This window comes from Phoenix dactylifera, unplaced genomic scaffold (genome assembly GCF_009389715.1).
Source record: "Phoenix dactylifera cultivar Barhee BC4 unplaced genomic scaffold, palm_55x_up_171113_PBpolish2nd_filt_p 000515F, whole genome shotgun sequence".
In the NCBI taxonomy this organism is placed as follows: Eukaryota; Viridiplantae; Streptophyta; class Magnoliopsida; order Arecales; family Arecaceae; genus Phoenix; species Phoenix dactylifera.
The window spans coordinates 193088-218111 of NW_024067928.1; the positions used below are offsets into that span (position 1 = coordinate 193088).

The window sequence follows — 25024 nt, forward strand, 5'->3', positions numbered from 1 at the left end:
GGGAGATGTCCCGGTGGCCATCCCCCCAACGGCGAGTGGGGACCGGCGGCGAGCCACCTTCGCCGGCTTCTGCCAGCCCTCGGAGTCCACCGGGGACGCCGGCGTAGCCGGTCGAGGCGCCGGGGACAGCGGCCGGGTCGAGGGCAACTCGGGCCCCTGGTGCGCCTCGGTCGTCTTCCCCGGCCGCGACGGCCGATCCTCCCGCGAGGCTCGTTGCCGAGTCGCCACCATCCAGGGACCGTAGATCGGTCCCTGTGCGCTCACCCCGACGCCCGGAGCTGGCTGGGCAGACCCGCCCCCCGGGTCCACCGCAGCCGCCGAAGTCGAAGCCGTTGCCGAACCGGTGCTCCCCTCAGCGCTAGCAGTCGCCGGCGAGCGGCAAGCCGCTGCCTGGTGGCCCAAACGCCCACACCGGGAGCACACCGGGGCATTTTCGAAGACGAAGGGCTGCCATCGCACCTTCGTCTTCCCCTGGATCAACACTCCCGGCCGCCAGAGGTTTGGTGGTGTCAACCACCACCCTGACCCGAGCGAAGCCCATCGCCTGCCTCTGTTCGGTGAAACTGTCCAGGGCAACCGGCCGTCCCGCCCGAGCAGCTATGCAGAAAATGGTCGGCGTGACCAATATTCCGGCGGCAGGCGAGGCAAACGGAGCCACACCGTTGCCGTCTGCACGGCCTCTTCACCGGGTTCGAAGTCCGGCACCCAGGGGGTCATGGCGAGCAATTGCCCAGCCACCACCCACGGCCCCTGGCTCAGCGCCCGGTCCCGGTCGTCCGTCGACCGGAACCTCAGGGCGAGGTAGCCGTCCGCAAGCGGGACGGCCACCACCTCTGTCAGCTTTGTCCGGGCGGCGACCTCCTTCGCCCACCCACTCGGCTGGGACACGGCGTCCGAAGCTCCGGACCACCGCTGCCCGCCCTTCCCATTCGAGCCGCGCCGCCGCGATCGGCTCCTCCGGAGGATGCAGCACCTCCGGGAAACAGCGGCTCAGCCGCTCGATCTCCGCGGCCGTGGGCCATTGAGTCACCCACGGCCCCGGCCTCGTCCAGGCTCCAGAGCTCCTTACCACTGCCTCTCGCCGCTCCCTCCGTTGCCGTCCCGGTCGACTGCTTCTCCTCCGATCCATGGGCGCCCTGCAAGGAAGAAGACAGTAAGAAATCGCTGTTCCGTCGAGCTGTTAGCAGATCCCGTCGCAAGTCCCGCCACCCGGATGGACGGCCGGCCTCCCGCGACGCTGGAAACCACTTCGCCTAGGCCGGCGTTGACACCGACGGGGAGTTCTCCGGCGGAAACTATCCGTTGGAAGTTTCCCCAGAGCACTGTTCCGTCGTCAGACTCTTGCCACTGGCTGGGAGCTTTGGACGAAGCTTTGGCTAGAGGTTTTGCTCGAAACCATCAAGATTCTAGATGGAAAATTTTCGGGATTCTCTCTCTCTCCCCTCCACTCTATAGTCCTCTTTCTATCTCTATCTAACTCAACCAAATCGTACCACAAAACTCTAATTGGAAAAAAAAAAAAATTAGTAAGAAGGGAGCAGAGAGTCACATGAGTGCCATGTGATCTCGTTACCTTTGCACCAAAACTACAACCTGCTTCTAAATTACTGGGAAGAGCATTTTAGGAATAAAAAGTTTGTTATCACATAACAATCATGTGATAATGATTCCTCATGGAGATGGATGATTGGGTCACAATGACATAAAAAATATGTTGTGGTAGCTTATTAAATATTAAAATTTTTGGGGTCAATATGTTTCTCACCTAAACTTGAAAGGAGTGTCTTTGTAATTTTCTTTTCTTTAATTAAAAAAAAATAAAAAACTTATTTCTAGTGTCATTTTAAAGCAATTATTGATCTGATTAATTAAAATATATAGATAAGAAAATGGAGAAAATATACAATCTAGATATAATAAGTGGAAAAAAATTTATAATTCTTATCTAACATCATTTGCATATGTAAGATCTAAAAAAATATTATTGACCAATTGATCAAAGGTCTTTCCAGGAGCATATTCCTAGGATCATCAAGGGAGATAACTTTGAAGCCTATTAGGGGGCTATTTATAACAAAAACCTAACTTCCGTGATTGGAGATCCCATTAGAAGTTTAATGGGTAAAAACAAGATGACTACATGACTCTTTTGAGCATTGTTTTTAGAGCATTAGTCTTTCCATAACCTTATAATGAAGTGTTCTATTAATATCATATTTAAGAATGAGGTTTAACACTTATTAGTTTGAGATAGACATTACATTAGTATTATATCATACGCATCCCTGAGGACTCACCTATATGAGAATAGTCCATGAGGCTGTGATTATAGGATTTGGGCTAAGTCCTAGTAACTCTGATAGAAGATACTTGCATGTGACCTTTAATAGTACAAAGCCACCTGAATTCTAAATGTTTAACACTATATGTGTGACTAAATTGAATCTGGTCAAAAGAGATTAGTTTGAAACGTAGGTTACAATGGCTCATAGAGTTTATCAAGATTAATGCAGGTCCAAGTTTTGGAAGACATCTCCAACTATTACATTGTATATTATTTGCCCATGTTATTTACTGTTATGATTTTATAAATTTTGAAACTTATAGGGAAGGTTGTGATGTAAGAATTTATCCACTTTATTTTAAGAAACTGATAATGGTTTTAGCTGGGTGCTTTATTTTTGTGTTTTGACTATTGAATCTTCAATTATGAAAGTTTTAAAAATTTATCTATTATATTTTATGAGAGAAACTCCTCTGATATAGTTATGTCTCATGAGAAGCTTTCCTTTAGTATATCCATTGTTTAGTCGAGTATCTCCTAAGAGGATGTTATTATATCCTCTCTCCACATATAAATGGACCATACATGAAGCATGAGCACTTTAAAAATTTTGAATAAAACTCAATTATGAGAGAGTATCCAAATTGTTATGTAGAGGCTCCCAAACTTTGTTCCTATTCCAACATTTGCATTTGAAAAGTATTTTTCCCCTTAAATACTCTTTTCAATATTTTTTATATTATTTCTATATTCGATAACAATCAAAAGGTTTGTTCTTCACTTCCCCTGTACATGCACACACAGGATTGTTTTTTTTATTCTTAGGATTGTTATCCAAAAAAATAATATAAATAGTTGCGTCACTTATATATAAAAATATGATTTTGTTCTTGGGGCGGTGACTATATATCTCAAACCCAGGCCAAGAATCTAACTTTCTTTCTTTTATAGTATTTGTTGATCTTAAACTATATATTTAAAGTTTATATTTATGAGTTTTTAGTATATATCTTTTAGAAAATATACTAACAAGATATGGATGATAAAAGCTAAGTCAAGCTACAAGCTTTCATGCATAGTAGTTTAAATCTTGTTTACTTCACTTGGTGAGAAGCTTGTACTATTGTAGTTCAACCTCTCTAGAGTAAATGTTACTATTTTATTGCTAATTGGGCATGAAAGTGGTAAATAGTTTTTATTAAAATTATTGTATCATTATAATGTAATATTGATTAGGAGAAAATATAACAAATAGCCGCATAGGACCTATAATGCTTTTATTTTCTATTTTGTTTTAAAAAAATCCAGGAAAAATTAACTGGAATGAATAAAATATACTGTGAGATGTTTTTATTTTTTAATTATTCAAGGATTTATTTCTTTCAAAAAAATAAAAATAAAATTTTTGAATAAAATTGGTATTTTCAGTATTAACCTCTGTATGGATATTTTACTAATTTATGTTGAAACAACAGTACAAAGCACAGAGATCAAAAATAGGTCACTCAATCTAGTAAGATTTTTTTTTCTCATAATGTTCATATAAAATCCAAGGAAAATGTATTGGACTTCCCTCAATACTCGCATCCTTTCCTTTTGTTAGAAATTTCAAGTCTCCAAGTATTTGAATCTGAGTAATTATAGCATAGGTGAGTCTATTTCTTTTTTCGCTCAAATTCTTAAAAAAAAAAAAAAGAAAATAGAGAAAATTAGTAAAATTTCTGAATCAATTAGGAAACGGTCCATCCCATAGCCGCTACGGTTCTTGATGAGATCTCCACCGTCCATATCCGAAATCAGACGCTCCAGGATTGGGAACAAAGAAATATTTACAACCACGGAGGGAAGAGAGAGATAGGAGAGAGATTAGGGTTCTGCAGAGGTTCGAAAGAAAACCGGCAAGAAAACTGAAATTTGAGCATGAAATCCCTCCCGCCAGGCGCCTCGAAAGCGCCCATCAAGTTTCGAATGTGAGTTCTTCTCGCAATCCGTCTCTTCTTTACCATTATATTTAATCTTGCTCGGTTTTTTCTTTTTGGTCTATTTTTTGCCGATTTTTTTACTAGTTTTTGGTTGTTCCGATCCCCATTGTTCATGTCAAGACGAATTATTTGATCTTTCTCCGATTATTAGACGGCATACTAATTCATTAAATTTTGAATTTGGTTTTTCGTTTAACGTTTTAAACTTAGTTCGTATCAGGAGTGTCTTCTTTCGCCCCTTTTTTGGCTGCTGATTTTTATTAACTTTTGGTTGTTTCATTCCCAATTTCGCATGTCAAGACATATTTTTTCGATGTTTCTGACATTTTTGGATGGCAAGAGAATGCATTTGAGTTTGAAATCTGACTTTAAATAAAAAAAATGTTGTTGCAACCTTAATTTGGAATTTCATTTGTCAATACCCATTTCTCTCATTTCGCTTTGGGCAAATACATCGATTGATTGTGCTGGTTGGTTTCTTTTCCTCTCTCTGGGCAGCGGAAACGTTAAACTTCATGCACTTGGATTTGATATTTGATGTGCGTTCTTTTTTTCCCCTTAGTTTGGAGAATTTCCTGAATGCTCTCACTGGTAGCTTGAATTTCTTATACAGTTTATAGTTGAACTCCGATGGTTCTTTCATCTTACACCCTCCTGCTTGTATTGTCTCTCATTCTTTCAGCTAAATCGGTGTGACTTTCACAATCTCAAAACTTATAGCAGGGCAGTCCTGATGATGTCTGTACATTATACAGCATTGCTGCAGCAGAAAATTTTACCCTTATGCATGTGGAATTTTAATTTCATCTGTTTAGTGTACTACATCTCGTCAATACTGTCGTTAGTTTGGATTTCTCAAGACAAAAACTTGGGATCCGGAATGCCTGAACATACATTACTGTCTGTTTAAAGCATTATCTACTCACCCTTCTCACCCAAGAAATCAAGCACTCATCCAAAAACATGTGTTGTACAAAATTTCCAGCTCGAACTGAGGTTTGCAGGATGCATTAGATGGGTTGATGAAATAGTTTAGAGGGTCAACCTGATGGCAGAATGGATGTTCAGATAAAAACTTTTATGTGGACCATCAACCCAATCATACATCTAGTCATCATTATTCTTTTGCTTCAATTTTGCAGACACCCTGTCTGTTGGTTTATTTTCTTCATTTGTTAGTAGAACACTAATGTATGTATCTAATAAGAGTGTTACAAATGGCCTCCTGATCGCAGGAAAAGTTAACTCTTACATATATATGTCTGTATGCATGTATGCATGCATGTGTTTATGTGGATTTCATAATCATGTTTGCTTCCTTTGGTTTTATCTTTATGATCATCCTCTTGCTTTCTTTTTCTTACTTTTTTGATCTCTGATATGAGTATTAATTGCTTATTTTCATCTCTCCTTTTAACGTATTCAGACAACCTTTGTACATACAATCTATTTATTCTTTCTTTCTTAAAATTGGAAAGAAGTGGATGATTCTATGTTTCTTGTACTACTTAATGGCAGGCCAACTGCCAGAAAATCTTATACCTATTCGTTTGGACATTGAAATTGATGGGCAGCGGTACAAAGATGCCTTCACATGGAATCCTAATGGTATTGTGCATTTATCAATGCAAGTTTGATATTTTTATCTTCATTTGTTTATAAAGTCAAATGCTGATAAGTAAATGGCTGTCAACCTGTTAAGTTGGTTTATCTGTGGGTTTAGCTACCTGATGTTGATCTCTTTATGGGACAAATCCATTTGGGTTTCCTCCTGAAATATAATTCTGAGGTTATTTTTTTAGTTTAGTTTATGTTGCCTTTTCATGCATGCTCAAGAAGTTAAACGTTATGTACAGTCTCTTCCTTGTTCTTGTAAAGAACCAATTGGAATTTAAGCTTCTCTTATTGCTAGAATTTTGCCTTCATTGCCTTCTTGACATCATAATGGCTGAAGTACTATAGCTCTCAAAAAGTAATTATTATTGTATGTTGGTGCTGGACTAGTTGCCTTCTTTGCCATCTGCTGTAGAAAAGAAAAGAAAAATATCACTTTGATTTTTTCTTGAAGATTTTACTTCTTTTATGTCCATTGAATCAGTAGTGTTCTGTTCGTTAGTAAATTTAAGAACCTATTTAGAAACAGCATTTTTTAGAATAATCATAGTCAATTGTTTGAGACAGCTGTCTCACCCTTGGTAATTTATCACGCCAAAATTTTTCTTCTATAAGGTTTGGGTTGCATAATTGCTATACTTCTATTATATCCCTGTTTTAGTAATTAAAGGACCCAGTGACCATTGAAATTTTGAATGATCATGTCATTTTACTTGAATTTTGGCAATTATCTCATCATATGAAGACATAATTGAGAAGTTATCTCACATACTAGAATTTTTCATATTTGTCTATATCATTATTTTTTTTTGGGGAAAAATATCTTCCATTTGGAACCTAACTTTTTAATTTAGTATACCCAGATAAAGACTATACTGATATTGCTTTTGTCATCATATAATTTGGTGTTTTAATTACCATATGTCTTTGGTACTTGATACACCTAGTTGAAATCAACTTTTCTAAAGACTTTGCGTTGTTATTTGAGGTCTGAATGTGCTCCCTTCTCTTGTATAACTTAGCTTTAAAAAAATTGTTCATATTGTTTGAGATTCTTGTATCACTCTGAGTAGTAAAAATTAAAAAGAACCAAGTGGAATTTCACTTTTAAAAAAAATAGTGACAAAGTTGTGAATGTAACTATTTCTTATGCAATTGTCTCATTTTGTCACCATCTGTAATGAATTTATGGACCCAACTTGGTTATTCTGCCTTAGGCAATTTTACTAGCAAATAAAACAATATTCCATGTGCACCCTCCAAACCCCTGCCCCACCTTCCCTTTCTTCTCCTGCTTCACTTTTAATACTGTAACACCTTGCACGGTCTTCCGTGGCCCCTCTGCCCCTCCTGAATGATGTCGGGCAGATTTGTTACCTATGTATGGCTAAAACTGCAAAATAAGATGGCAAGCTCTTGCATTAGGTTTCACATAACTCTCGCATTCAACCATCATTGATAAAAGTAAATGCTTAGCTCCTCAAATCCCTTTCCAGATTCACCTGCATAGAGATAAGCTTGGATCTTTTGTTAATATCTTGCAAAAGAGTAAAAAGATTAGCGGACAAAGAGTAAGAAGAGGAGACAAGCCAATGGGAAATGAGAGAAATAAAGGAGCTACTTGTTATTCCCTTCTCACCCATTTTCTCTTTTTCTGAGATCTCAATTTCCAATTGTGACTTCTTGAACATGATTGCAGCATGATATAAGCATCTGAATGTTCATAAAAGTGAGGCTTCAGCTCTTATAGGTAGGTCAAAAACTAAAGGTATAGAAGGAAAGGGCTTGTGGAGGTTGTCTAATGGTCTGGCTAGCAGGGAAGTAGTAGAAAGTGGAAAAGTGGTAGAGGTGCATTAGGGGGGAGTGAAAGAGATGTACATTTCAGGAGAATATTAAGAATATAATTTTCTTCCTTTTTGAGTTATTGAAGGGCTTGCTTTCCTTTTGTTGTTGTGAATCTAAGTTGGCAAAAGCTGCTAGGATCGCATGGAAAGGCAGCTGCTAGGCATGGTTTCCGAGCTTTCCCTTTATCCACTTCACAGTGTTATATAGTGCTGGAAACTGATTATATACGATCGGATATTAGTATATCCATATCTAAATCCATTTTCAGTTGATGAATACAGTTACTGATAGGGATATTTATTGGATACTAAAATTCATATCCATATTTATTTTAAACGAATACGAATAAAAATTGGATATTAATAGTAGGCTATAAATGTGGATATAAATCAGATAAGAACTTTGTGAATGAACAAATCAAAGATATTAATGTATGGAATGTAAAGTAAGTTAAAGACATGTTAATTGATGGGGACATCAGAGGTACTCGTTCGCGTTTGCGCCAGGGATTGATATCATTATGGCTAGGAGATGGTTTTGAGCCACTGGGTTGAGTCAGGCCTCGGATTGGGTCCATTCGAGTCTGCGTCATGTTTCTTTTATTGCCTTATTAGTTGCTTTTGCTTGAGTTGATTTGGTTGCATTTTTGTTATTTTGGAGTCGATTTGGTTATTGAGTCAAGTGACTGGATTAATTTATCAATGTAAGACCTAATTATAAAGGTCCAATTTTGGGTGCGATCAATTGGTTTAATGGTCTAATGTTAGTAAGGTTTAATTTGGTATGTAATCAATTAATTGACTTAGTCAATTAATTGAAGGGTCCAAGTTTGGTTTGTTGTTAATTGTTTGACTTAATCAATTCATGATGTAAGACCTATTTAAAGGCCAGCCCTCTCATGTATTAGGAATTGAATGATTGAATAAAAAACTGTAGCCTCCTCTTTCTTCTTCTCTTCTTCCTCCTCCTCTTCTCTCTTCCTGCGTCTCTATAATCTCTTCTTCCTCCTCCTTCTCTTCTTCTTCCTCTTTCCCTCTTTCCCCTGCAGTGGTCCTTCATCATTAATACTGTCACTTATTTTCTTTTAAAGTTCATTAGAGCTATATAAGACTAGATAGGATCACAAATAGAACCAGATATTTGAACATGAATCGAATAGTTGACTATCCATATTTGTATCTGCCTTTATTTGATAGATACATATATGGAAACGGATATTAGTTGTGTGCTGAAATTTGTATCTATATCTAGATAGATTCATATACAGATTAGATCTAGATGGATGTTACCTAGTCTATTTTTCACCCCTAGTGTTATATAGTGGTCTCATATCATGTTCGTCCAAACCAGAACCTTAATCTTGCAACTTATGCTACCTTGCCATTCTAAAATATGTTACACCTTCTCTCCCTCCCTCTTGTCCTTTCCCTACCGCCTTTGGTGATTAAGGATCTGATTGACTTAGAGTTGAAATGTATTTTTAACTCATCACTAGGGATCAGTTAAAATGTCCATTTTAATATTTTGAAAACCATTTGGTCGCTTAACATATAATTGGTAATCAGATCTTAGTAGTCTAACACATAAGGCTAGTTCTTTTCTTGCAATTTAAATTATGTTACTTGGCCTTCTAAGTTCACATGATGCAAAACAAAATTATGTCCTGCCAACTTCATTAGTCTGTTCAAGTTTGCTATCTTTTTCACATTAATGGCATCTGTGATCTTCAGATAGACATTACTCAACAGGAATTTATTATTTTTTTTCAGTGTATGGTTTACTTTGTGAAAACAAAAAAAATCTAGAGATAGTAAGTCAGAAAGAATGATTAGCGCACACATATATACTTTGTTAGTGCTGCTTGTCATGGTGATAAGCTGATGTTACTCCAAGAGCTTCTTTTACCTCTTACTCCTAGATTTGAGTGTTTAAGAATGTTTATGGCATCCAAATATTGAGCAAGTAAATGTACTTGTATCTTCTTGTTTTTCAATCTTTGATAATACGCTGATGCAGCCTTTTAACATTCAGGCTGCAAAATAAATTGTTAGCAGAAATAATTTTCAGACCTGGCCTGGTCTAAATTTTCTCTCCATAAAGAGTTAATAAATTGTAAAAAGTGGATAAGGGGAGTGGAGAAAGAGAAAAAACAAATTGAGTTTTTTTTTAATTAGTTTTTTGTGTATGTATGTGGTGTTTTGGGGGGGGGGGAGAGCAAGATAACTAGAGAGAAAGAGGGAGATTTGAGTAGGAGATGGAAAATAGAAGATGGAAGCTCATAGAGAACTGAAGCATCCCTATCTGCTTCAATGTTTATGTCATATCGTTCTTACAGTGTATCCAGCTTAATAGATAAACAAGCCATAGCTTGAATAAAAAAAATCAAAAAACATCCTTTTTGTATGGCCAGCTTGTAAAACTCTTAGGGAGAGTGAGACTCAGAGGTATGTGAAGAGGGACATGCAGACATCCAACTTAGAAGGGACATACTATCCTCTTTTCCTTTCTCTCTTTATTTCTATCGGTCGGCATTGTAGAGGACCTTTGACTTATAAGCACTTAAAACTGATATCATATCATTTTTATCTCCACCAGTCAAGTAATATAAGCACTAAAAGCTGGAGATGATGACCAAAAAAAGTTGAAAATAGAATATATTTTAGCAATCCAGGGCTTCAAAATTCTTCATATATCACAGCTATAGGTGCCCCACTGATCCTTATATCAAGAATATACTGTACCTTTCTTTGTTGGATCTAAAAAAGCTATATTATTATTTGAAAACTTCCAAAAAGCATTCTTGCTCTATGCTTCTAGCCTGTTATTTGCTAGTTTTTGAGGTTATACTGAGTTTACCTGCAGGTCCAACTGTTCCAATCATACTGGAGGTTTTATTCGTTTAGTTTTGCAGGAAGGTGTTTGTTACTCTTGTATTGATCTTAAGATAATGGTTATCTTGCATTTTTTGGGGAAACTAGTGCATCATACCATGGTGAAAGTCATGCAGATTAGTTGAGCGGTTCTTTGCAGTCCTATAATGCTGGGGACTTGCTGATGCTGGCTTATGACCACTTTAAAGAATGTAATCAGTAGTGATCTGCTTAACATTTAGTTGTTGACAAAATGTGAGATTCCAGCCTATTCTTGTTAATTTTTCTGCATGTAGCATGAACAACTTTTTCGTATCTTTCTCTGCAGTTTTTCCCAGTATTTATCATCATTTGTGTATTGCCCACGGGGAAACTTAGGATGAGCTGTTAGTGATACATTGTTGTCTATGCTTTTCTTTGAAAGATCCTGACTCAGAAGTGGTCAGTTTTGCAAAAAGAACTGTGAAGGATCTCAAACTACCACCGACATTCATGACGCAGATTGCCCAATCTATTCAAGTAAGTGGAAGTTTTTGGCAGATTTCATTAATTTCTAATCTTTTGCTTCATTTTAGTCTTAATTTTGTTGACACTGAAAAAACTGATGTCCTTTCTTGTACTTGGGCATTTGAATTTGAACATAAGCTCATGGCTGTTAGATTGAAATAAGTATAAGCACACTGGCCGACTGGTTTATTCTTTTTGTTTATTGTGTAATTGAGAAAATTTTGCTGTTTCTAAATAATCTCGAGTTTGCATTAATAGCATGAGTTGCATTGTTCTTCACTTGTTAACAAATTGTAACACTTGGGATCTTGTGAAGGCAATTGCAATTTCTCATCTTTAGAAAGCGGGTGCTTCTTTTGTAAATTTGATTAGGTGACTTTATCAATTCCGTTAGTTCATTTCTCAATGCTGTTGACTTACACTGTAGTGATATCCTCCCTCGTTTTCTTTGGTATGCTCATACTTTCTTTCCCATTTCCATGTCCTGTAGACACAACTGGCAGAATTTCGGTCATATGAAGGACAAGACATGCATATCAAGGAGAAGATTGTGCCCCTTAAGGTTCACTAACTCATTGGTTAATGATCATATGCTTACAATTTTTTGAGTTCATTTTTTTTTCAATGAAAGGATAATTTGACATCAATGTTGGAATGATATTAGTTCTGACCATTTTGCAGATTGATCTTCGAGTAAATAACATTGTAATAAGGGATCAGTTTTTGTGGGTAGGTTTGATTTGAAAATTTGCATAATAAACTTGAATGGATTTATGTATTTTAATGATTGTTTCTTCCAGTTATTCCCCACAGCATGATAACATCTTTCTTGCTCTTCTGGATTTCAGGATGTAAGCAACTTTGAAAATGATCCTGAAGAATTTGCGAGAACCTTGTGCGAAGACTTGAACATTGGAGACCCTGAAGTTGGAGTAAGCAAGTCTAATATTTCATAAAAGCTCTTTGAGAAAAAAAGAATAGTAGTCTGTTCCTTTTCATTTAGAACTGTTATATTAATGCAAATTTACTAAAACATGATAAATTGGTGTAAATTCTTTTTATCTCGTTTCATGCTTGGAAGACCTCTCCAAGGTTTCAGAAAAGGATAATGGTCATTTTAGCATGTGATATGTACCAATATAATGAAACAAATGTAGTATTCTCAACCTAGTAATAGTGGAAAGTAGAAATAGATAACAAGAACATGCTAAAGAAGCAAGACATGTTCACTGTCTTACTTTTGTGAGGAGCGGTCTATGCATGTGTTCCATGGAGAGCTTGAGACGGGAGCTTTTTATAATTTTTTCCAAGAAATACAGGAAGGTTGACACCGTTTGGATTTGAATCTGGAATCTCTCCTGCGTGAAGAAGGGTGCCAATCAAGGTCTGCTGAACCGGTCAGAACCGACCGATTTAGCCTGTACCGTACCGGTACCGGCCTCCACCGGTATGGTATAGCCATGGAATTCAGTTCCGACCCCAAAGGGGGTCGGAATCGAACGGTTTTTTGCCCATACCGGTGCGAACCGGTGTGGTTCGCACCGGTACAAGCCCGGTACCGGTGCAAACTGCACCGGTACTTGCGGGGAAGAAGAAGAGGAAGAAGAGGAAAGAAGATGAAGAAAGAGGAAGAAAGAAGAGGAAGAAGAAGAGGAAGAAGAGGAAAAAAGAGAAAGAGGAGAAGACTACCTGTTGAAGGGGGGAAGAAGACCTCTCTTGCGGGAAAGACGACTACTGGGCCTCTTTTTTCCTTTCGAGTACCTCACGGGGAAGAAGACCTCCCCTGCTAGTGGGAGAAGGAGAAAGAGAGGAGAAGAGAGGAGGAGAGAGGGGAAGAAAAGAGAGGCTCGAGAAAAAGAAGAGAAGGAAAAAAAGGAGAGAGGCTAGGGGAATAACGCCCACGCGCGGGGGCACGGGTGCGAGTGGGGAAAACGCGTCCCCGACTCGCGCCCGCGCACATTCCACATGGTGCGAATCGCGCGTCCATGCACGGAGAACTGCGTGCAGGGCAGCCTGCGTGGGCTCACCGCGCGGGTCAGTGAGCCCATGCGGGGTAGCCTGCGTGGGCTTTTAATGCCACAGAGTGGCATTTAATGCCATTTTGTAGTATAACGCGCGCGCGCGTCCGCGCATTTTTTTTTCTGAACCAGTTTGATATCGGTTCCAACCGGTACCGAACCGGTTTCGGTCTCCACTGGTACGTCGGTTCGGTCGGTTCCGCATACCTTGGTGCCAACTGACTGTGCTGAGTGTTGTCAGCAGAGGAAGTGGGGTTTAGTAAGTTAATTAAAGAACATTCATTCTGTGTCATGGAACACCGAACTTTGACAAGTCGTACTTTCAAATAACCCTCAATTAAGTGTTGTTATAGGCTATTTAGTGGGGATTAAGTGGAGTAGATCAACTAGACACAGATAAGAATGCTTATATAGGCTACAAGCAAAAAGGAGCAAAAGCTATGGAAAATGGCCTAGATCATGAGCTCTCATAAATGCTTAAGGATTCTATGATCCACTAACACACATTGCAAATATTGAATGAAAGATCACAAGTGATTATAGTTATGGCAAGTAAATTTAGTGCACATGGGATCTCCAATTTCCTATCACAGGATGGGAGAGGGGATACGACCCAATGGGACCATAAGAGAGAGAGTGAGTGAGGGAAATCCCTTTACCCTCTAACACACACATGGGTGGGAAGAGAGAGATAGAGAAAGAGAGCGAGAGCGAGGGGGAGAGAGAGAGAGAGAGAGAGAGCCTTTCCTTCCTTTTCCATCTTCTCTAGCCAATTCTTGGCCTCCAGTAGTTTGGTAGTTTCTTTGAAAGCTAGGAGAGCCACTTTCTTAAATTCTGCTATACTACCGCATTGCATAGACTGAGACCCAACACTAGATGACTGTGATTCCTTTTGCTGCAGCAATTGTTGTTGTTGTTGTAGAAATTGTTGCTGCATTTGGAATTGCAATTGCTGCTGTTGGAACCACTTTTGTTGTTCTAGTTCTTGAAATTGCAGCTGCTGTTGCTGCGTCATCCGTACTATAGTCTCCGTAATCTAAAGCACCGCAGCCTGTTGTTGCTGCTCAGTCTGGACATTCTTAGCAAAAGTCCTGACACCCTCTTGCTGACCATTATTATCATTCTTTTGGTTTGAAGATTGACCAGTTTGGGAGTCATCAATAGTGTTGGCAATCTTAACACGACGGGATCCAACTTCTATTCTACATTGAAACAATAACAAAATTCAATTGGAGGTTACAATTAAACTAAGATTTAAAGCTATTAACCACAATAGATAGGAATTTCATCCAAGTATTAGATAACTACCCCACCTACACTCCGCATGCGTAATGTCCTAGGACTTAGGTAAATCCGTATAAATTAAACCTATGCTCTGGCACCACTTCAACCGTCATGCCTCCGACCTCAGAATCACAATTTGAGGGCATGATAGTCGTTGCATACTCATAGGGCTGGCCCTATAAGCGTGCAAGGCATTCCACCTGTCAATGAATTCAATATAGCTTGAAAATTGTACAATTCATATACAGGAGATATTGAATATCAGAATAACTAACTATTAACCCAAGATATTGCATATATTATACATGCCACACAAGTCATCCCATAGAATTTCTTCTTCTAAATTTTACAATCCAAAACTTCTAGTGTTTAAGTTATTTATACATCATCCAGAAATTATTATAATATACATATATTGATCAAACCAATTCTACTATCTATAAGAATAGCATTGCCTCTAATATTTTTTCCAAAATGCCGACACCAATTTAGCCTCTGGACTCTGGATCTGTAAAACAACATAGGTGAAGATTATGAGCTTCACAACTCAGTATGCGATAAGTACAGTTTATAAAACTAGTTCAAGCCATATTAATAATGCAATTCAATTAAAGCACATAAGATATAATACACCTTTACAAGTAATGTTTATAGCATTTATTATCATTGATTTCCATATACGAAAATTACATATCATCTTTTCAATAATATCGACATAAAGAATCAACACATCATATCGGAGTCCAATGTGTCCAATATCATAATCATACTCATATTTATATACTTGAACCTGGGTGTTTAATCTTTTTAGCTCTACAGCCCTGATTGCAGCGCATTTATACCCCTGCGGCTCAGGTATCACCATGATTACCCCTGGGGTGGGGGTTACCTCGATGTCCCCCATGGTAGGGATCACCACGATCACCTGCGTGGCAGGGTTGCTACACTATATCCCGTGGCAGGGTATCACTATGATCACCCCAATGGCGGAGATCATTATACAATCAAGTCCAGACTCATACATAGTAGGGTCGAGAGTCAGGTGATACATATAAATATATATATAATTTAAATATTTCTTTTTTTGTATGATACTGCTTTGAAGTGTATACCATCAAATATGCAGTGTTCATGATTTTATATGCCTGATCCAATCATAACAGGTGTCACCATCCAATTTAATTAACAAAACTGAAATCACAAATTAATTATCAATATTTATAGAGATTTCATACACAATTAAATTTTAATTTATCATAATAATTTGTACCATTTTGAATAACAAGGTAATTTTTATTGAATTATAATTAATTAATATAAAGTGTAAATGTTACCTACCTTGTAGGTGCCAACCATCCGGCAATCTAAGCACCTCTTTGGGGTTCCTCTGGACTTAATAATCCAGAATCACATATATGTATCGAATTAGTGGTACGATAATATTTTACAATTAATTTCTAAAAATCCACAAAATTTTAGAAGTTCTTTCTAAAATTTTCAAGAATTCTAAAATCCTAGTTTCTGTTATAGGATGGGAGAGGGGGTACGAGACAGTGGGACCCTCTAGAGTTCAACTTAGAGGGAGAACGGCTCATAGAGAGATAGAGAGAGAAAGAGAGGGAGAGGGAGAGGGACAGAGACCATTTCCTTTTTTTTTTTTTTCCTTCCTAGTTTGGGCAAAAGAGAGAATCTGGGAGAGAGAGAAAGAGAAGAGGAGAGGAAGAAAAGAGGAAGAGGGAGGTCGTGTGAGGGTGAGAGAAAGAGGGCGTGAGAGAGATGGAGAGGAGGCGGTGGCGGACCAACGGGGAGTGTTCGAAGGGGGTCTAGAATGGTGGTGAGGTGGGAAGAGGGTGTGGAGGAAGGGAAGAGGTGTGGGGAAGGGGTTCGCGACGGTGGGGGGTTTGGGTATGAAAGGGAGGAGGAGAATGGGGGAACTACTCCCCACTGTTTTCTATCTCGGTTAACCACAAGGCAGCTAGGGCGGGCCCTATGTGATTTGGGCATGGGCGATAGCCCAGATATCACATAGGCAAATAATTTTTAAAGTATATGTATTATTTGTTTATAAGACATTTCAAACCCTTTAGATTTTCATTTTGCATCTTCCATCCTTGGATTTGGCAGTGGGCACAAACTCCTTCACACCATGTGCATTATAACTGCACCCACATATGCGCACACGTCCACCTGCATGCATGCACACTCAAGCATGCATGCACTTCCATGTTCTCCTGCTAGCCACATGCACATGTGCACAAGGTCACACAGACATGCTGTGGAGGGATATAACTGTGCAGGGAATTTAGCATTTTTAATGTCCCTGTTTACCAATTAACAACTAAAGAGGTTACAGTTTATTTTTTTTTAACTATAATTTGGTGATTTACGTCTATATCTGCAGCCAGCAATTGCAGTTGCTATCAGGGAGCAGCTTTATGAGGTTAGACTTTTTGATTTCCTGATTATTTTGAAGTAAGTAGTTCATTACATTTAAAGATTTGTTATTGCATTATGAAATTTTGTTATTTCATGATATGCGGATGTCCTCTTTGCTTGCATGTGCTAATTATGACTTCCCGCTGCCTATTTCTTCGTAGATATGCATATAAGTTATCTAAAGCAACAATCTGAACCTTCATAATATAAGTTGTGATTACTAATTTGATGCTATGGTGCCAAGGATCACGTGATTGGAGTGGGAAAGGGCTGAGACAAGCATTGAAAGGTCCAACTTTGACCCTTATGTGACTTATTTTTGTGTTGTTGGAGTCTCTTTGAGAGAGTTGTTTAGCAAGTTCTTTAGACACTTCTGGGACAGGACAACTATGATTGTATCTTAGCCATGGTCCTTGCCAGGTTCAAATATTCATTCGTTTAATTTGAAGTCGCATCATTTATCCTGGTTAGCACATGGTGACATGTTATGTTTATGGTTCAGCCCTTCTTAAGAGGAGCAACATGAGAGCCATAAACCTTCTTTAACTCTCATGGACAGCAAAGCAGGACCAATTTTGGGTGCAGAGAAAGAAGGGGATGTAAACTAGGTTAAAAGGTATGTGAGAAAGGATAATGTAAAGGAAAAGAAGGGGGAAAAAGGTCCAGCTATCACAGCCAATTACCTGCAGGCCTCCCAATGGGACTTTCTTTGCTCTTTTAAACTTGGTGGTCAGATTATTGTTGATCATAGGGCTGGCAAACTCAACCTTGACCCGCTAGCCTGTCTGAACCTGCCTATGAAAAACTAGTTTCATTTCAGCCTTTTGGTGGTTCAATGAAAATTTGGTCAACTCGAACCCAGCATAGCAAAAGATATTAGTGGGCTTCAGGTTTGGGCACCTGGATCTGTCCAGAAGCATGCCAATGTACAAATAAACAAGGGATCGGGGATTAGGCTATTCTCCAGCATTCAATGGCATAAGAGGAAAAAGGAAAGCACTAGACAAAATGTAGTCTAACCATTGCATCATCCAGAAAAAATTACGTAGTCTAATACCATTGCATAATCTGTTGCATCCCCTCTTCTCTTTACTTTCCACTGGTAGTTGGGGGGAGAGAGAGAGAGGGCTGGTGGCTCACGGTTGCAATCTCATCCCTTGCCTATGACTCTGTCCATCTCATTGCAAGTCTAGAAATCTGCATTGAAGTTGATCCATGGATTAAGGGTGGGCAGACCTTGTATCTCTTGGGATTCTATTGTCAATGATTCAAATTGAAGATCCCATCATATAACTCATTGAATAGGTGGGTATGTTGTATGCTAGGAATTATATATGAGTGGAAAAGAGGCAAGTGATGTGAATTGGAGGTGGGATAGATAAAAAGTTGTGGGAGCTACGATTTTGTTTTATTATTCTATTATTTGTTTTCTTTATACATTATATATATATATATATATATATATATCGAATTTTGTATATCAATTAGGCTGATCTAAAATGTCCCAAGCCCCACCTGAACCCTTGCAAATCAGTTATGGGTTGCATGATGTTGACCTGACCAAATTCAGGTCGAGTTTGGGTTAAGTGACTTCGAGCCTAACCCAGACTTAACCAACTGAATCCCTACCTGAAGTATATCACTTTATGCTCCTAATTCTTTCTCCTGACTTCTGACTCCTGTGTCAAGCCGAACCTAAAATGGCTAATGAGGGGGGGAAATGAAAAATTCTAAAGCCAATAAATGTGAGAGGGAAGATGGAAGAGTTACAATATGGGCTTCGTCAATCTTATACCTTCCTTGTAATCTCTTTTCTCTGAACATTCTCACCTCCTTATGTCAATTCTCTTCTTCTCCCTTCTTCTGTACTTGACTATATTTTATTTTCTTCTCAACCAGAATCAGGGTTGGGGCAAGGTTGTTTGGTCGTTGCTAGGCATACTTAAGAATGACCAGAAACGGGTGGAAACCTTTTTTTATGGAGATACATTGCCCTAGTCCCATCCTTGAATGGGATCAACATATGGCAATACTAAGTTAATGTTTGGAAACACAGAAACTCAACTCCTGGGGCATTATGAGTGGATTTGTGACTTGGGTGAGTTGACTTGTGAGCCAATACAAAAATAACTAAATAAATTAAATGTAAAAAATACAGAAAACTTGAAAACAGAAACATAACATCATATAAACATAATGGAACCACAAAAAGAAGTTCAATAGTAATCATCTGAACATAAATATACACCAAGTAGATGTAAAGCACTTCCGTGAGGGTAATTATGGAAGCTTGATAGAGTTCGATCGGTGATCCACCTAAAAACTCAGCCTAGTTACGAAGTTGGATTGCAGTGATTTGGGTTGGATTCTTGATTTGGAATAGAGCAGTCCAATAGCTGGTCCAACAAGGAATTGGACCAATTCAATCTAGTTTAGGCAATCATTGAGCTGGACGGCTGACCCATGAAAGGTGGGGATGGAACTGGAGCTGAACATCATTTTTTTCTTTTATCTGACTCATGGAGGCTCCGGGTGTTTATTAATGGCCAACATGCCTATTTTGCTCCATCACTTTATCAAAAGCTTTATTTATACCTTAAATATGCATTTCACTATATCAAGGTACGCATGTTATAGTTTTTTAGATTTGTTTGGGTCCTATACCCTTTCCTAGATTAAATATCTTATTATTTCATGCATGCGTGCACACATGTGCATGTGAGTATATGCATCTGCATGTGTGTGCATGTGCATGCATGTCTTAAATGATGCATTTCACTAGCCTAGGGTACGCATAGCATACATGTTTAGATTTGTTCTGTCTGATTCTCTCAGCTTCATATTCTATTACTTAGTGCATGTGTGCATCCTCCCCCCCCCACCACCCCCTGTTGCATGTGCATGTGTTTGTGTGTACAGCCATGTCCTTATGCCATTTTTTTTCGGTTGTCATGCTGGAGCATATTTCATTCCTTTATGATGTTTTTAGCCATTTGCAACACTTGAACCTTAAAACTCATATTGAATCGTAAAATTCAGATCTAGAATTTTATAAGATATCAGTTAGGAAATCCCTCTGCATTAATATTTAATTTCTAACTTTACAATTTATCAGATTTCTAACTTTATGTTAACTGGTCTTTTCTTTTCTATTTCATACTACATTTATTTTTCCTTGTTCTAGGCAATGCCAAATAAATTAAATAAGGCTTGTTGTCTAGAATTGGCTGAGGCTAATCTGATTTTCTCTGAAGTATAGTTGTGTTCTTAATTAGAAATATACATCTCAATACTCTCCTTTGCTGAATAAATAAAACATTTTGCTATAGTTTTGATTTATTCCTTTTAGGTCCTCTGAGTGATTTTTATTTCCACGTTTTTTTCTCTTTGCTGTTCTTTAATGTTGTCTTGTGTTTCTCATTTGAAATAGATAATTATTAATATGATGCTGGTGTAGTTTCCTCAATATCTGTCTGCTTTTGTTTGGAGTTCTGGTGAATATGTTTATGGGAAAATCTCTCAAACCACATGATTTGTTTTTGGCAAAATGGGTAACGCCCCTTGTGAAGTCTCTACATCAATTTGATCAAAATAGTTTATTTTCTTTGGGTTCTTGGTGTCTTCTAAGAAAACCACATAATATTTTCTTTAATTTCAGTGTGAAGCCACTCATTTATGTGCTCTCAGCTAGCATTATTATTTATCTTTTAATTCTATGTGGAAGTTCCTGCTTCAGATTCCCCTGAGATCAATTTTGATTCTGTTCATTAGTTTATGCATTACCATTCTGAAATGTTGGGGTGGGATGACAAAATCACATTTGGCTCAACCACTTTTTTTGTACAAGAAACTTGAGGTGGCTATCTCCAATTAAATTCAAACAAGAACTCTTCCTTTTTTTTATTAATAAATATTGGAAGTTCTTTGAACTGTTGCAATCAAGTTCTTGGCTTTGCGAGGGAGCATGGAGTGCCCATGGGATGCAGATTACTAGCTGAAGGTAGTATTAGGGACGTTGACCTGGATGTATAAAAATCTACCATCTTGGCTTGTATTTGTGCTTTGGACAATGGCTTTTTTCTAACCTTTTTTCTCATAAACTCTACAATTTACCTAAAAAAGTGTATATTTTGGTGGTATTTTACTATATCTTGCTTTTCTCGAAGTAAAACATGAATATAAAAAAACTTCTCTATGTCCTTTCACACAAGAAATATGTGTTCGGTTTGGTAAAATGTTTAGATCATTTCTAGCTATTTTATCTATGCAAGTGTGCCACATATCACATAAGTTAGCAATTGACCATTTCTTATCCCAACATATGACTTATTTCTCTTTCTTTCTTTTCATTTCTATTATTTTCTTCTGCTTTTGTGCTCTTTTCTTTACTTTTCTTTAGAACTAGGAAAAGGGGAAGCTTGGCCAATATCTGGGTGAGAGTGCGGTTTGAACCCAAGTCATTGATATTCAAATCCCATTGGCTTATCAACGGAGCCAGTAGGCACCCTCAACATCCAGTGACTCTTCCATAACAATATCATTATAAAACATGGATTTATTTCCTCTTGCCATTCCATACAAATGATTTGCATGTCCTGTCCATACATATATAGATGAAACATTTCAATATTATATTCCGAGGTCATTTATGACTAGCCATTAATGCCCATCATATATAATTGATTTGTCTCATATAGTTCTGCATTCTCGTACAATAGGTTGCAGCTCAAAGTGTTTCTTCTGCACGAGAAACCAGAGTAGGCAAAAAGGGTCGCCGTGGAATAGAAAATGTTACAAATAGGTATGATTCTAGTGTCTCTGAGTCGATTTTTCTTTATACCTTAAGTATATGCAATCATATATCTATGTTCTGGTGTGTTGGGCTGCTTTGAGTTGGAAAGGGGGGAAAGAAAAGGTAACACCTGGCTGCTATGATTTTCCCTAAAGAAATGATTATGTTTTCTGCAGTAAGACGGGAAATAGCGCATTGGACTTACTAAAGTTATTTGGCAGCAAAGGAAGTGTCATTAGGTAAGATTAATATCCAAAGCTTTGTAACTAGTGGGTCAGAGCTATATCTAGTTTCATGAATGATTCATGATCTGTTAGTATAACTGAATCATTTAGTGGAAACTTAAAGAGATTCATCATTTAAGGAGAAGTAGACTACTCAAAAATTTCACATTTCTATTTTGTCATAAGTAATTCGTAGAATTTTTTTAATTAAAGCAAACTGACTCATGAGAATAATTATTGTACAAAGACAACAACTAGCATATTATTCCGAGTTTTCATATCATGGGGCTCAGGGAATCCAATATGGAGCTTGTGACTTTAATATATAATGATTTTGTAAGCTTAAGACTTGATAAGGCAATCAATGTTGCCTGCGCCAATCATTACATGTCAATTACCATCCTACACCCCACATGTTGACAGGAGGTTTTGTAGTCCAAATAGGGCCCATAATTTTACATATACACACTGTATTACTGACCATTATATAAGCGTTTGACATATCCATTTTAATGGAATTACTTAGTTCAGATTCCTGATGAAATACTGTTCTGTGAATCAGGAAAAGGAAGGAGTGGTACTTGTATGAGCCCATTGTTGATCTCCTGTCAAATGAAGAAGTTGGCGCTCTTGATGCAAGAGAAGAGCTGAGTGCTCGGTAAGTATAATGTCTTTGTGGAATGTGCCAGTGGAGCAGTGTTGTTCAGAATTATTACTAGGACATTGGATATCATTGTAAGTTTTGTAAGAAGCTTTTTCCCAGGCTATCTTCAGTTTTGTGAGCAAAGTTGGAAAGGACCTTGGTAAAGCATTTTGGAGGAAAGATCAATGCCTTCTTCACCATTCAGTCTCAAAGATTTTCTCATTTTCTCTCCATTATCAGTCTTGCCTCATTTTTCTAAGAAACTGGAGCACAGTTGGAGCTCTTGTGCAAATTTAGGAGTAAAGACTTTTGTATTTCTTGCGAGCAAGACTTTTTAGCATACCACCTGCACATGCTATAGATTTAGTTGAGAAATAACTGACTTCAATATCAACTATATAACATATTACCATTCTTTTTTCCCTTCCGTATGAATTCTCCCTACACTAGAGTCTAGGGAAAGGTTGAATCATCCTTGTCCGCTGGCTTATCACTTAGCTTGGTTGGTTTCAGATGCAAGATGCTTATTTCTTCCCTTTTCCTCTTCCACATGCATGTGCATATCCATTATTGGTTGGAGGCTCTCTCTCTCTCTCTCTCTCTCTCTCTCTTAAATAGGAGAGTGAGAGAGACCTATCTGTTGGAATTACCTAGGATTGAAGATTTACAGGAACACTTCCTAGATTCAAAACCTCCATTTTTCATTTGGAGGGGTGTGATCACTTGGTTAAGATCCAGCACACCACAAGTTATAGGATTTTGAAGTTTAACATGCAATTCTCATGTTCACTCTAGAACTTTTAAGTCTAGATTATGACATTCTATTTTGCACAGCTTAAAGAAAAAGCTGGATGAGAAAGAAGACAGCTTCCAGGCACGCTATTCCCATGGCTGAACTGTACTGCTAATGATACCAAGTCATCTCATTTGTGTACGTGCTCCCTGTAAGATGAAGGGTCTGCCAGTTTGAGCTTCAGAAGGCAATGCCTGTTCTCTACATGAACTTTGTTTCATAAGTACTCTGTGATTGATGAAAAAACACTGTTCTTTGTAATGAAAGATTACCTTCTGCCCAAGTGGGAATTGGCTGTTAATATGTAGTCAGTTTTACATACAGCCTCATGTAATGAAAGATTACCTTCAGCCTCCCTTATCCTCAAAAAAAAAAAAAAAGGAAATTACATAGCAATATTGGGTGGATAACTTTTAGAATGCTAGCCTCATGTAATGATATTCCACTAGATTATTGTTGGCTGCTTGAAATAATAGCCTAGAAGAATTGTAAGAGCAGTAACTTTGAGGGAAAAAATTATTGTACAAAATAACTTCTGATTATGATGTTCAGAATGCAATGGTACTTAATCCATTACATCCATTGACAGGGAAGCTAGCCGCGCGTAAAATTTGTTGCTGAATCACAGCTTGGATCTCCTTGTTTTCAATCAGTGCCCTCTTGGTATCTGAAGCTGAGCACACATCCAAATTTGCTTCGTCTCCACCAGTAATCCCTAGAAGAACATAAACTGGTGGCAAACATGGAACAAGTTATTATCCCTCAACAATCTATCGATCGAAGATCACAGAAGCAAATTTCATAATTGTATGACAATCCCCACAAGTCCACTCATGTTCTTTATCTGAATTGGTCCATCCACAGGCAAACTTAGTAGCCCAGTTCTAGTGGCAGCCTCTTGCTGGGATACTACAAACTCTGTTCCTTGTAGACTCGGGCATCATTGACAGCAAAGCAGTAATTGGCCACATATCCCTTCTTCCTCACCAGCTCCGACAACCTTCATAGTATCCTGAAAATCTCCTGTCCCTCTGATCGGTCATGCGCTGTAAACACAATGTCTTGTTCATGAAGTCAATCATGCTGCACCAAGTCTCCTTCCTCACCACATTGGACCCATTACTATCCGATCTCCTTGACCTCCTCTAATCCCCCATGGCTTGCATTAGAAGCACATAGGTCGATAGAACTACCCATGCACCGGGCTCGGGGGCTTGGTGGGCTTAGCCAAGGTGGGTGATAAGAGAGGTCCAGGTGAGAATGTTGCTGTACTTTTGGGTGGTTATTGAAGCTGATCAAATTAAATTTGTCTTTAGCTATATAACGTTAGGCTCGATCTTCAGATTGCTGTTGTAGATCGCCTCCATCAATCTGCAAGTCAGCAATGGTGGGAGAGTTGGTGGGAGTTTGTTTTGTCGGAGTCCTCCCATGTTTAAGTCAAAGAAAGAGTGTTTTATGTGTGGAAAGATAAGGAACACGGTGATAATAAGGGAATCAAAAATCTCTTCTTGACTTGCCCCTTGCGTGGAGGTTTTGGATGTATATATAGTCAGGGAATCAGATAGGGCCATCATTCGTTTGACCTCCCTTCCCTCCCAGCAATAATTTTAGACCTGGCGATGCCAAGCACGTCCAAACGTGATGTGAAGCGGGTGGACTAATACAAAACGGATACAACAACTCAGGAGCTGGTGAGAAACTAATACACTTCCTCAAAAAATAAAAAATAAAC

At 38.5% G+C, this 25024-nt stretch overlaps 1 protein-coding gene across 1 annotated transcript; it reads left to right on the forward strand.

The window, feature by feature from the left end:
- Positions 1–4122: 4122 nt before the first annotated feature.
- LOC103695973 (chromatin structure-remodeling complex protein BSH) lies at positions 4123–22518 on the forward strand. Its single transcript, XM_026800727.2, is given in 11 exon segments — positions 4123–4254; positions 5785–5794; positions 5796–5874; positions 11020–11114; positions 11593–11664; positions 11784–11831; positions 11951–12034; positions 16806–16844; positions 21559–21641; positions 21809–21871; positions 22419–22518. Coding segments are annotated over 11 exon segments (723 nt in total). The 5' UTR covers positions 4123–4204.
- Positions 22519–25024: the final 2506 nt, after the last annotated feature.